The 14224-nt window shown below is 43.3% G+C and overlaps 3 protein-coding genes across 10 annotated transcripts in view; 1 reads left to right on the forward strand and 2 right to left on the reverse strand.

The window, feature by feature from the left end:
* LOC110981464 (uncharacterized) overlaps positions 1 to 6330 on the reverse strand; it is a 79242-nt gene extending 72912 nt beyond the window's left edge. The window contains exon 1 of one of the 3 annotated variants that reach the window (XM_022239053.2): positions 6042 to 6330. In XM_022239053.2, coding sequence (XP_022094745.2) covers positions 6042 to 6078 — 37 coding nt within the window. In that variant the 5' untranslated portion in view covers positions 6079 to 6330. Of the gene's footprint in view, positions 1 to 3169; positions 3623 to 6041 lie in introns of those variants that run through there. The other 2 variants (XM_087146401.1, XM_087146400.1) reach the window with 2 other exon arrangements.
* Positions 6331 to 7359: 1029 nt separating this feature from the next.
* Positions 7360 to 11265, forward strand: rpl24 (ribosomal protein L24). The gene is made up of 5 exons (XM_022239112.2): positions 7360 to 7441; positions 7576 to 7651; positions 7947 to 8194; positions 9599 to 9659; positions 11045 to 11265. Exons 1-5 carry the CDS (start codon positions 7437 to 7439, stop codon positions 11120 to 11122), a joined length of 468 nt encoding a protein of 155 aa, XP_022094804.1. The 5' UTR covers positions 7360 to 7436; the 3' UTR covers positions 11123 to 11265.
* Positions 11266 to 11529: 264 nt separating this feature from the next.
* Positions 11530 to 14224, reverse strand: part of LOC110981499 (neuronal acetylcholine receptor subunit alpha-10-like) — a 30533-nt gene continuing 27838 nt past the window's right edge. For all 6 annotated transcript variants that reach the window (XM_022239102.2, XM_022239104.2, XM_022239103.2 and 3 more), the window contains exon 7: positions 11530 to 13587. In XM_022239102.2, the coding sequence (XP_022094794.2) occupies positions 13203 to 13587 (385 nt within the window). In that variant the 3' untranslated portion in view covers positions 11530 to 13202. The remainder of the gene's footprint in view (positions 13588 to 14224) is intronic.

The following is a 14224-nucleotide window of genomic DNA, read 5'->3' on the forward strand; positions in this document are numbered from 1 at the left end:
CACGTGATGCACAATTAGCCAAAGCGACTCTGACCCTCCAAAGCCAGTAGCATGAGTAACGCACAGCCAGGAAATCCTCAATCATTCCATAATGTGCACCTCGGGAGGAAATGATTGCCCGTGCTCGACACGCTGAACACACACCCTCCATCAACATGGACTACCATGTCCTTCCATGAAACATGCGATGGCGAGATAAGGAGTAGGAGGGTGGGATTTTTCGGTGGGTTTCATCGACCATTTTGTTCCAGCATCACCATGGCCGTTTTCCAATAATCAACTCCAGCTCCGTCTCAGGCTTCACCTGTTTTTTAAGGAGCTGACTTTGAAGCTGTAAGCGCAGTAATTAGTCTAATAGTGCCACAAAACATCATATAAGATGCAAGAGAGCCAGAAATTACAGTAATCCAATTTAATTTAAACACTTCAGGCCCACAATCGGGGATTGGTTTTGGGAACGAAGCCTGAGACGGAGCCCAAGTCGAGTATTGGAAAAGGGCCCATGACCGTCATCTGTCCTCAGTAGACTTTTTTTTACAGTTGTGGCGTGGTAGGTAGCCACACGTGTAAATCCTCCATGCGTTGCTGGATCTCGATTGTGTCAAGATAGGCAGTATATTTATCGTAAGGATGGCTGTGCCAGTACCTTTAAGCATGCATGAACTGGTACATCTGTGTGCTCATACAGGTACCTGTATATCAATAAAACAGGGCACGGGATCACTGGATCATTGTACATGCATGTACATGTACTCAAGCTGCCTCTCTAGCTGGGCCTGATTTTAAAGAATTGCTTATGAGCAAAACACATTGCTAAGCAGAATCTACTGCCTGGCAAATGTACCGGTATTCGCTTTTTGCACACTACCGCCGTACCTTAGGCATGCAGAGCCTCGATCTGGCAGCTTTACACAATAAATATACCTGGTTCAGTGATTCCCATGTATGTTGCTAAATGTAATTTTGCGCATGCTGCGTTAGTACTTAATGTATACCATGCGATTGGACAAAGCGGTTGCTGAAGCGACTGTACAAGCTGCCAGTTCGAGGCTCTGCATGCCTACCGCGGCAGCGTGCAAAGAGCTAACAGTGCAAAAACAAAAATCAGCGGAGAACCAGTGAAGGCAAATGTACATGAACAAGTATACAGTGAATGACTTTTTGGCTGGTAACCTGTCTTTGCTGAGAACTTATTTTCTTCGCTTCGCCAGTTTCTGCACTCAACAAAATTGCCAACTGAAGTAATGATTGAAGCATTACGCCCACCCGATCCGACTACCCACCGCTACTTAAAAGCAAGGCCAGTGCAGCAAAATAGCCTGCAAGAACTGTGATGCTAATATATTATCGTATGATGCAATACAGTGGCACACTTATAAGTGAGGCTAGTCAGTGTCAAGAAAATTTGGAAGCAGAAGGCTCGAACAAGCCTCACTTATATGTGTGCCTTCTGTATTGCATCATACGATAATAATAGCATCACATTTAGAGCATAGCTATTTAGCTGCACAGGCCTTACTTATAAGTAGCGGTGGGTAGTCGGATCGGGTGTTACGCCAGCTATTATAAAAAAAAAGCCCAGTGATAGTGGTGCTGTGTAACACTTGTACCATTAGTGCCTCAATGTGACTGAACACACACACATTGGCACCCTTCCGGTACTTGAACAGAAGTAATTAGAGGGATAAATGCTTGTCCCCATGACTCAGTCCTAAATTTCCTATCAAATGAAAGTATGCCCTAAATATTGAGGCCAGCCAGGGCACTGGCCTCATACCTGAATCCGACACTCAATTTTAGGCTTCCACCTGTATCTAGACCTCTTCTACACATGGTTTCATTTTGTGTCAGTGCCAGACTAAAGTCCCCATTGAAATAGCCCCTGTATTAATTTTTGAACCCCGACTCCCATGGCCTTTTGGCTAGAAATCTTCCGGAGCCTGATAAAAAAAAAAAATCTCTGACCCAAGCTCTGCAAACTTGAACAAGAGTCGGACATCAACCTCAAGGGGAAGTACCGGTACCCACAAAAGTGGCTGGGATCTTACGCCTGTTCTTAATCCATCATTTCGTGGTTTGAGGATTTTGATGGATCGTGGGACAGTGATTGTGATGCAAACCTTTCACTTTGCCTCTGCAGAAATTTAGAGCATTCTGCTCAAAAGAGGTGAGAACAAACCTGCTCAGTAACAGGCAAGCTGATGTACATGTGCATGTAGATGAGAAATCAACCTACACATGTACATGTATTTGGTACTATCATTAAAGTGTGTACCAATATAAACTTGACCATCAGGTACTAGACAAAAATCAGCACTTGCTTAGGGGACACTACAGCTACATGTACTTCCAGTGTTGTAGACGAGACCAAAGATAGTATAGTAACGCATAACAGCGCAAGATGGAGAACTCTGCCAAAAAGGTGTTATCACAATGAGCGCCATTTGAGTGTGCACGTTAATGCATATATACATGTAGGCGCCAGTGCAGGCATACCAGGTGTGCATGCCTGTCCTGGCGCCTGCACCTGTTGCATTATGATTAACATGCACTGCGCAAACGCAGTCCAACCAAAATGCCGCCCATGCGATTACAACGTTTTTTTGTGTGAAGTTACGCGAAGTTCTCCATCTTGCGGTGCTATGCGGCACTATGTGATCTTTGGTTGAGACCACTTAAGACCTTCACATGACCAACACAAGACCCCCAGTCTGAATTTAGGTCACGAGCTTCATGTACATGTATTCAGATGAACTGCAACAAAGCATTTCTTTGTCACTGTTCACCCTCTTGTAACTAGTCTTGTGCACGGCCTTGTGTCTGGTCTCGACTACATTTGTACATTGGGTACTACACATGCATCAGTTTATCGGTTAATCAGTCTGTGTTTGTTAATTACACGACCAGATTTCTAGTCCAGCAGTCCAACTTTGCAAGTTTGTCACATAAAGCAAAGGAATAGGCCTACAGACTGCACTTTGGACAATCTTTCAGTTGAATAACCATAACCGTTGAACAGTTCTTGTACTCGTTCGTTCACATACATTTAGCTACTCACGACTAATCGTAATTACTAATCGTAATTTCTAATCGTAATTTGCGAGTACACTGTCACTGAACACCAACTCATAAAAGAAGACCGTGATGACCATTTGGTTGCTCTGCCTACCTTCATAATTCTTTTCTCCAGCGTAGCCCTCCATGTCTGACCTTTCCCGATTTATCGGATCCCAAGGTGGGAAAGTCGCAATAGATTCCATAACTCAATCTTGAGATTTGACACCAAATGATAGACCGAACCCCAACACACTTGCACAAGAGGACGATCTTGGATCTCTTCACAGCATGCTGACTACAGTCCCTTTGGAAACCTGACACTTGAATGTTTTCCCCTGACAGCACGTTCACAGATGCAGGAGTAACACAACCGGCACCATGATTCCACAGCTGCCCAATGACGCCGATGAAAATTAGGCCACAGCAATTTTAACAACTGTAACAAAATTAAGCTCTCTGCTTCTAACCTGCCTTCTCAGCAACCAGGATTATGAAAGCGATCTGGACGTGCCAACGTAGGGCAAACTTTTTTAGTCATCGTCACACTAACAGCTCATCCACCGGGCTGACGAACAGGAACAATCCAAAACTCTGACGGGGGTGGACAAAATGATAGTGCCCATCTCCCTTCATTGAGGATGTCAACTCATTCATCTTGACAAGCTCTTGCTGTTTGGAATTTCTCTAGCACAGCTTTCACATGATAGGTCTGTGAAATATACTGATCAGCATACAGAAGGGGAATTCATGTGAACTCTTTGAGATTCAAGCAAGGGCCACAATTTCAGCCGAATTTGGTCATTTTTGGTGTAATCTTAAGAATGGACACCGTTATCCTCTTTCTTTTAACCAATGAAGACAATGTGCTGACTACACAAAGCTGATGATAGAAGCCATCAGATGCCAGTTTCAGAACCGATGATGTAGCAGTCACTAACTGACAATTCTGGGCAGTTTGAGGAGCTAACAGCAAGGTGCTTCGGGATGCTTTGGAGGGGGGGAAGGACCAGTTAGACAAAAACCATGGCTTCTGACTGTGTGGTCACAAGTAAGGGGCTGTGCTAAAATGAAGTGGCAGTGCGTGTACATGTACATGTACATTCTTCTTGTCAGTTCAGTTTGATTAAAGAGCATCGTGCTCTGCAAGATGAGTTTGTGTAAAATCATCACATTTTGATCAACTGTCTAAATTTACTGAATTCTTTGAGGCCTTGAGCCCAAACAGAGATGCCGGGAAAGCCAAGGTGACTCAATGCCGCACAGTGTATTAGAGAACAGGAGGTGGTGTTGCCTGTAACTTGATACCTGTAGCCCGTGGTGTAAGGGGACCAATAATCATCGACTTCCCACCGAGATTACGCCGCTATTGGTGGCTTCCTCCAGAAACAATGAATGTTTGTGAGGACGAAACAGCCACGGCCGACAGATGAATTATGCTCTCAATCTACCTCACCGCACTCCACCCAATAAAAGTGGAAATCAACATCCCTCTTATTATCACGAGTTCCACACAATGTACGTTATTTGGTAAATATCGAGCGCAAGTGCGAATGAAACAATCAGCACCTTTGACAGTCAGTTTGACGGTTTTATTTTAAAATCTTCTTTATTTTTTTTCGTTTGATGAAGTACTTGCTGACCTTTCTCAGAAGTTTGCAAAAGGAAGGTACAGGTACATGCTTGCTCTGAAGGAGAATCCTCGGTTGTCCAATCTCTGACAGTTTTTTAATTATTATTTTCATTTGAATTATAAAACTAATGACCATTAGAAGAAGACCATTAGACTATTTCCTTCAATGCCTTCACATTTGTACTTTCAAATTAGCATTAATCACGCTTAGAATACAATGCGTTTTATGCAAAATATTCTTATTAGGGAAACGTTGCTCTTATATATGTATCGTGAACATGTATTTTAAAAACTGTGACCTGTAACTAAGGAGGTCTGAGAACATCTGTAAAGAAATATGTATTCATAAATACCTCAGACAGTTTCCCTGTTCAACAAAGGGCAATGCGACTGTTTTAATATTTGATAATACCCACTACGATTTGATATTATGCTCGCTACATAAAAACAGGCTGGCAACTGGATACAAGACAGATTAATCCATTCCTTCAAGTATTTGTCAAGAGTTTGTATGTACCGCAAGAGCAGAATTTGCCACACATGTGCCAAGCACAAAACAGGCCTACCATGAAATGGATGGGAGTGTTTGGGAAAACGAAAGTAAAATTCTTGAACACATTCCTTGAAAATTTTCGCATATTTCTTTTGACTCCCTGCCTAAAATGGTATTTGTGAAAGGGAATAACTATTTGCTTGGCTGGTCTTGAACTAACATTTAACACTAGCTTAGGAGAATGAACACTGATAATGCCCTTGCCCTCACCACGTCCATTCTCATGAGCCGGACTTCATGAGTGTTTAACATGTTTAACTTTAACAGTCCTCAATCCTCCAACAGGTGAAGGATTGAGGATAGTTAGGGTTAAGACCGACCAAGCACATAGGCCTTTTTATTCCTCAATAGACCCCTGGCATATGACATCATGTTAGAGGGCATTTCTTTTTTCCTTTAGGATAGGCTCAAGTAAACCATTTGTGCATTTATTATCATCAAATCTACATCATACAAAACATGTCCTCTGGCAATGACATGTCTGGGACGGCACTCCATGCAGGCCCTCTACTCAGCTAGTCAGGGAAATAATGTATCACAAATTCTTTTAAGTACCAGTAAAAGTCCTATACATTACATGTAACAACCCCCCATGCGTATGTATTCTGACAAGAAAATGAAATTGGCTCATGAAATTTAATTACACTCCGACACCATCCTCGTGGTCTAGCCTGGTGCCAGGCCCTAGGCATGCATGCAGCCCAGCTCCACCGACCCAGCTGGCAACTATTTTCAGAAAAAGAACAAAAATGCACATTAATACAGCCCCAGTAGAAAGGAAATATGAAAACAAAAAGCTACCTTTTTCTTGCAGACGAATGTGCCTGGGGTCCGCCATTTTGAAGATCCGCGCTTATTTATATTTTTGGCGTTTTCTAAATCTCGCCCTGAACAGCTCCGGTTCAGATTTCAGATTTCTTAGTTTAGACTTAAATTTAGTTGAAATCTTCAGACCCAGTGTAACTTTATTATCTTCTATATAAAGGTCAACGTTATGAACAAAAGGCCAAATTTTAGGTTTTCAGTAAGTTTTGAAACCGAGTTTCCAAGGCTCTGCGTATAGAGAGCCGATATTTTACAAGGGCTATTTCTTTTCCAGTAGATAAAATTACAAGAGGGCGTGCTTTTAGTTTAACAGATTGACCGGCGGGCGATCGAAATCTGTGGATCGATACATTTTTTGGCCCGCCGCTCTCAGTTGGTAAAAAATAGGAGGGATAAACGAATAACTGTAAATAAAAGTAGCAAAAATGCAACTAAGTATAAAATACACACACAGAAACTCCACCAAAACAAACAAAGATAAAATAGCAAAAGACATGAAGTACTCGCAAGAACAATCCTATCAGTAAAGTTGAAGGGATGCATTCTTCTAATCTCTTAAAACGCTGTGGAAGTCGCTGAGAAAGGTTTGAATTTCAAACTCTTTGAGGGAGCACGCGCTGGAAAGTCGAACAGTGACCCTTCAAGTAAACAAGCGCACTTCATCCCAGGCTCCCCCTAGAGTTCCCCATCTACTGGTCTAGCAGTATTAGAAAAGAATCACATCTCACTGCACAAAACATACTGAAAAGTATTCTCGAACTTTAACAAGTACACATCAAAAACAACAGTATTAATTTTACGGCGGTGAACTTGATCGATTTTCAAAGTGGGGGAGGGGTTGTGTGAGTGTGACCATCAGGTATCAGATTGATCCATTAAACCCTGCCCCAAATATCTGCAGGGTGGGGAGTTACGTCCCCAGTCGACTAAAGTGAGGGGTGGGGGACCTTCCCCTCCGCTGGGGGGGGGCAATGCCCCATGCCCACGATACCCTCTCCTCCGTAATGCCATATTGCGTGGTTATCAACCACTGCAGTCTATCATGTTTGTATTAATAATTATTCTGCAGAATTTTCCCGATGAGAATTACCACAGTGCAAGGACTCGGAAATTTCCTTGCGAATTTCCCGGGCTCATTCTGTGTAATGTGTGAGTTTACTCGATTTTGGAGATGTGGGCCATAGACATAAATGGGTTATTTATGTCTGTGAGATGTGGGCTCCCGTGGGAAGGTTGGCGGGCGCCCTCTATTGACGTTTACGTTGCTTTTCACAAGTCTAGTCTCGGACCACGAACTTCCTCATTTACGTCATGTACTATACTGCAACCAGAAACCAGACTAAGGGCCTCTTTTTCCCGTAGACCGTCAGCATGAAGTGAGTAGTAATGAGCGAATCTATTAAAATCCTCTTCCATCACCGAAATCTAGAGATTTTCAAAAATTTGGGGACCCTTATATTAAAATCAGACAAATTTGTTGCTCAAATCTGTTTATTCTGTTTAATTTCAGGCAAGAGTTGTGTCAGTTTAGTGGGTATAAAATCCACCCCGGCCATGGCATCCGATTCGCAAGGGTCGATGGCAAGGTACGTAAATCGTACGTGTGTACAGAAATATAAATGTCAATTTTGTCCTAAACATTACCCTTCTATTAGGGCCTACTTAGTGACCTGCTGAAGATCGCGATATTTCGTCTGTCATTTGGAACTGCTGGGTTAATGGTTTTTAGTAATGGTATGTTGCATACATTATTGATTGATTTATCGACATAAATCATGTGCATTGTGTATGTAGTTGTAGAGGGTGCCAAGTGTAGTCGTTTCACTCATGGAATAGGCCTGTTTCACCGAATTTTGAAAAACTTACCCTCTTCCCCGCAAGGTCTTCAACTTCCTCAGCAACAAGTGCGTGGCGTCCTTCATGATGAAGCGCAACCCGCGCAAGATCAATTGGACTGTCCTGTACCGCCGCAAGCACAAAAAGGGCACGCAGGAAGAGGTGACCAAGAAGCGCACGCGGCGCACCACCAAGTTCCACCGAGCCATCGTTGGCGTCACGCTGGAGCAGATCCAGGCCAAGAGGAACCAGAAGCCAGAGGTCCGCAAGGCGCAGCGGGAGCAGGCCATCAAGTAAGCCTACAAGCAGTGTTCGATTTCCCCTGTATCACATCACATTTTGCAGTGCTATACTGACCAAATGCTACACTCTTTTTAAAAATAAATCGCACATTGTGCAATGCAAAATGCACAGGGCTTCACGCTGTAATAATAATAGAGACAAGATTCAATTTACGCATACAGCGGGGCACATTATCCTATGAAACACACATATACAGAAATTGACTCCAAAAGGAGCTGACTTCATTGGTTCCCACACTACCGGTGTTCACTTGAGATAGCCAAAGTAGGGAACCAGTAATGCTCAAGCATTTTGCGCAAGCTGAGCGGCATGGGCGGCAAGACTCGGGGCACGGTGTGCATGCGGCATGTACTGTGCATATATGTGACGGAACATGCGGTCATTGTTTTATGTCTCACACTCAGTTGAGCGCTGTGTTAAGTTTGAACTCCTGAATGTGTCAAATGGAAGTTGAAAGTGATGGAAGAATGAAAAACAAGTTGAACTTTCACTTGCTAGAACAAAAAAAAAGTGACTGATGTTGTGTTTTGGACTAACGTTACTTACGCTTTTGGTAATAGGGAAGATCGATGGAAAGCACAGTGCGTCGTGTGCTACCAGATTGTTGCGCACTTTACTTTCACTTGACTTGTTGCCAAACCCTTGTTGAAAAAACTTCATTTTGTTATTACTTGCATTATAACCTCCATAATACATGCTAATGAACATTCAGTGTCACGAAATTTCGTCCAAAATTTTAAAAGGGTGGTGTCCGGAATTCCCCCGAGAGTATTCCCAACCATGCTGGAATGGCACACTTTGAAAAATTCCCCCAAACTCAAACATTAAAGAATTTCTTTGAAGTTGATAAATTTTATTATTAGCTCTACTACCTTACCACAAGTTTGTTGTATTTCTCCAACCAAACTCTAACCAAAAAATCAATGAAAATGCTTGCATATTAGAATATCTGAAGGGGCTGTAACATCCGGATGAGGTCATCCTTTTCTCATTGCAAAATCCCTAATTGTGGATGACAATTAGCCCTTAAATCTATTTTCAACTTTGTACTTCATGAGCTTTCACTCACGGAACTTTCTGGCAAGCAAGAAACAGCCACATCAATCTTGGGTCTAATTTTCTGACTCCACTTACTGTTCACTGCTGCTGAAAAGCTCCACGCAAACAGTAAACACGTTTCACATGTTGATATTGGATGATGTGCTTGTAAGAATTCCTCGCTGGAAGCTAGACCAGAACTTCGGATGAGTCTCTAAGCTTTGAATGGGCGGCGCACACCCAGAATACCGCAGCCAACAGAGCCACAACATTGGGGCATGGTTTGAGATGCCTGTTAAGCTTTCTGTGGATTTACAGTTTTGATCGTAATTTTTTTTTCTGTTTGTTGCTAACAGGGCTGCCAAGGAGAAGGCTAAGGCAGCCAAGGAAAAGGCTAAGAAGAATGCTCCTGCCAAGGTAAAGTAATTGCAGTGAGACCCTAACCCGACCCTGAGGCCATGTCCGTTTTAACTGGCTGTGGCTGATATTTTAACCCTCGCATCTATGGGGAGAAGTTGCAGCCACTAGCTAGTGACTGTCACAGGCTCTTACTGTTTTTTTCCCAGCCACAAGTTTGGACACAGCCCGTGCTGAAAAGAATTTCACTGTCTTGATGCAGTAGTGGTTTGGAGTGGATGTGCCACAGTTTACCCCTGACCGAGTTATTTTGACCCCTTGACTGGTGGCTTGAGATGAATGGAGGAAGGGCAGTGGTCTCATAGCTCCAGCAATGCCGTGGGTTGCCGTGCATGGTCAAGACACTTCTCGGCCATCACTGGATTGGCACTGAGTTGCTAAGTGTGGATGATGTGGCATGGCATGCAGTGACCTGATTGGGTGCTTGTAATTGTAAACATTTGACTTTAGGGCGAGTTTGGGAGTGATCTATAGTTCAACCACTAGTCAGTTGCTTTTTAAGAATGTGCAGTACAGCCACACTCAAACAGCCCTAGTTGAACTGTGTTGTAAAGTCCCTTTGGCACTCCCATTTTGCCACTGGCTGCAACTCTCTAGGCATACATGGTTAATGACATTTTGTACACTTATTTGGATGTTAATGGTTCCCTCGGTACTGGTAGATTGGCGAGTTATAACCATCAGTGTGATCGTGCCCCGGGGCCTGCTTTGAAATGGTTGACTAGGTGGTCCAAACCAGAGCCGTGTATAGAGAGAGATGCGCCAGCTTCAGACTTTGGAACCAAAATGGCTGTTCATTATGTATGCAGTAAAGCATGCAGCTATTGTGTGCTAGCTGTCCATGAGCACCGATGCATGACCCACCATTTTGGTTCCAACAGTCAAGACACTCATGTCGCAACTCGCTCTGTGCTTATAAACTGCGCGCCCCATCCATTGTTGGGACGAGGTTGGTCAAACCACAGTTGTCACTCAAACTTGCCCTGTGTTGGCCAGAAAGCCCTCAGCTCGCTTTTATCATCAGATTCTGTCGTGGGAATCGGTCAGTTTCATGCTGGGTAATCCACGTGTATGTTACCCATATTGGTCATCAGCAAGGTTTAGGTTTTAGCGTGACAACCTTCGATTGAACCCAAGTCCTCCCATAATCATGAAAACCCTCAGGGAAGTTTGTCTTGTTTTTGCCAGATAGGAGCATGCGGCTCCCCATCAGTCTTTGCTTGAGGCTGGATGTGCCTTGAGATTTGAATTACAAAATGTGTCATCTCCCTGCAGAGTGGTGGAATTTTTGCAAGCCTCAGAAATCTCCCGAGCAAAAATACCTCCAAACCTTAAGATGAAGACACAATGCAACTGAATTTCTTTCCTCTTGCTCTACTGTGCAGGTCCAGCCCAAGCAAGTCAAGCAGAAGGCTGCAGTCAACCCCAAAACCAAGGCCCCCCGTGTCTCAGGCAAGAGATAGACCATTGGATCACTCTCAGTTCAGACCATAAATTAATTTGCATATCTCCAGAAGTTCACATTGAATATTGTCACCAGTTCAAATCATGCTCTATGAGAGTTCACAGATATCAATAAACAGCCAGATTTTAGCCTGAAAACGGAGTGGGAAAGTTGTCACTCGAGTCTCATTTCTTGTCTCGGGCCAGGTGAACCATTTGGAGGGTTAAATCTGCTAGACATTTGAAGCCTTTTTGGGGCATTCATTGTCACTGAAGTAACGACACCGTGAACCTCTAAGGTGGTTCTGTACGTAAATAGACAAAGCAGCCATCAGAGAGGCATGAGGGGTGTCAAACAGCCCCCTCGAAAGATCGTGCACAGTGACTACACCATGCAAGTCATTAGGCACTCGCACAGCCAAAAATATTAACTGCTGTAAGAGGCAGTGGCATCTTTTATTAATAGGCTGCCAGCCAATACATTATAGCCAATATGTGTACATTCATAATACCCAAAGTACAGGTGTGCACAGCTGTCTTGCGATGAAAACAATCATTTAAGATTAAACTGTTAATATTAAAAACACTCGGCCAGATATATTTGCCTGAAGTTGTGATGCATTTACATTGTACACAGTTCATTTTTTCCACGAGCACATGCACACTGCCTTACATTTTCACAGACATGCCGTTATTGCCCCTTAATATTGAATTTTTAAATGAGTTGGTGCATCTCATTCCTCCTTCAATTTTACAAACCTTTGAATTTATACGCTATTTACATAATGCAAGTTCCTAAGCGGACTTTACACAAAATGGTGGGATTTTTTTTAATTATAAAAATATACAAAATCGAGAAAAAGCAAACAACATTCCCAGCATCCCTGAAATTGAAAGACAGTGAAGTACATGAAGGTGAGACCTCACAGCCATAAGTAACTTTTAAAATGTTCTGAAGGCAATGCAAACACACATTACTTACTGTACAGTTGGCCCCCCAAACTAAAATACACATGTTACAGTGTCCATTGATAAACCGTTTTATGCAGAGATCAACTGCCCTCTAAAGGTCTAGTACTGCTCTTCAGGACTAGATTCAGGTTATTCACAAGTCAAATCATAAATATGTAGTAGAAGTGGGTTAGGTAGCAACAGACAGCAGAAGCCTCAGTCAGTGACACTTATTTCAGCACCGAAGTTTGGCAGAACATTGAATGTATGAAGGTGAGCCAGTGAACACAGTTTTCTGAAAGTGTTTTCAGTGCACAGAAATTTTGATCACAATCTGGAAAGAAGCGTAACCAACACTGTCTTCCTGGAGTGACATCACTGCAACAGCGCCCTGTTTGTGCAAAGGAAAAGCATTGTGCAAAGGAAAAGCATGGTGAATTTTAAATGTTACAAAAGTGCACTTTTCGATAAGATTAAGAAAAACTTGGACGACAGAGCTTTCATTGTTTGAGATGAGATGAACAAACTTCCACCGATTAAAATTTACATCATAAGTCCTATACATAATACTTAACCTGTCTCTGAAAGTATGGAAATACAACAACGAACCAGTTGTAGGTAACAATTATAAGTACTGCATAAAAGGTCCGAGATCTAATGAAATAGACCTTATCCACAAGACAGCCATCTTTGATTTAGGTTCCCTAAATCTGTCAATGTAATCTGTGAAATGGGGTGGTTCCAGACTATTTTTAGAGTTCCATGCCTCATTATTTTAAGTGTTGCTTAAACATTTAGGTATAATAAATCTCAGAATAATCATGGGAAATCAAACAAATATACAGTGAACTTTTATTTCATTGCTTTTATTATTCTTAGGATCCCCCAAAAAGTTGCTTTCAATTCAGTGTGGCCGACTTGTGAATATGGTAAATGTGGGTAAAATTAAGCTGACATTTTCTCCCAAACTCGCATATTGTTGCCGTCTGAGCATCAGTTTATCAGGAAATCCATGAATTAAACTCTAATTTTTGACATCTTGGGAAAACAAATAGTGAGAGGAAAACGACTGGCAGCTTCCAATAGAAAAAACGGACACCTTCCACTATCCGTGCGAAAACATCAACGTTCATGCAGTCACAATCTCAGTCATGTAGGTTCCTCCCCGCAAACGCTGTCCGACTTGTTCCCGTTGAAGGCCGGGTTGACCAACAGCACGATGACGGACATGGAGACGGTGAAGCAGGCGTAGATGTAGAAGAGGAGCCGGTCAGTGACCGTGGCCACAAGTGCCCACTCCGTGTGCACCCGGTTGTTGCCGTCTGTCCGCCTCTGGACGGCCCGGATCTGCCGCAAGATCCCGTGGACATTGGACTCAAGCTTGGTCAGCCGCACCTCGTCCGACTCGCCTAGGTGGTCCACGAAGTGGTCCAGCTCGGCCTCGGGGTTACCGTGCCCGTTGCTTTGGTGGCCGGCCGAGGTGATGTCGTTGCGGTAGGTCTCAGAGATGAGGGGGGAGTATGACGTAGCATACCTGCCAACAAGAAGGCAGGCGTGGTTATCCCTGTCTGCATACCCTTCAAGTGCACGGAACTTAAAGAGGGTTGGAATTCTAAATTTGCTGTGAAGAACTATGCTAGGCCTACTGTGGTAGTTGCTTCAAGGCTGCATGCACTGGGCCAGATATCCAGGACGGAAATTTGTGGTAATGTTTATGCACATCGAAAATTCCGATAAAAATTTTGACATTTTATTTCCTGCTGCCATCTTCTACTGTGTCATTATTAAAAACCCGTTGGTTTAAATGAAAGAGTGGCAGAAAGATGAACCCTCAAAGGCAGTAGAACTTAACCAACTTTCTTGCAACACACGTTCAGATAGGAATCTCGACTAACTTTACCCCTCCCTTCCGTCCCAACACTGCCTTGCAGTTCCAAAGCAAAGGCTCCCAACTGGCCAATGGACTGCTTAACCAATCTCATCCCAATTCCAGTTGGGATTTAGAAAGTTGGCCATCCATGTTAACTCCAACCTCCGTTTGTGAGACAAACTCTGCTCTCCCAGGAACCTGGCCCCCACTTTGGTTCCGAGATAACCTTACCCAATCTATCCTCATCACTTCAGCATGCAAATTGGCCATACCAATCCCCCATCCCTTTCCCTTCTGACGG

Source organism: Acanthaster planci, linkage group LG15 (assembly GCF_054643075.1).
Source record: "Acanthaster planci isolate LZ-2023a linkage group LG15, COTS_SCS, whole genome shotgun sequence".
Classification (NCBI taxonomy): Eukaryota; Metazoa; Echinodermata; class Asteroidea; order Valvatida; family Acanthasteridae; genus Acanthaster; species Acanthaster planci.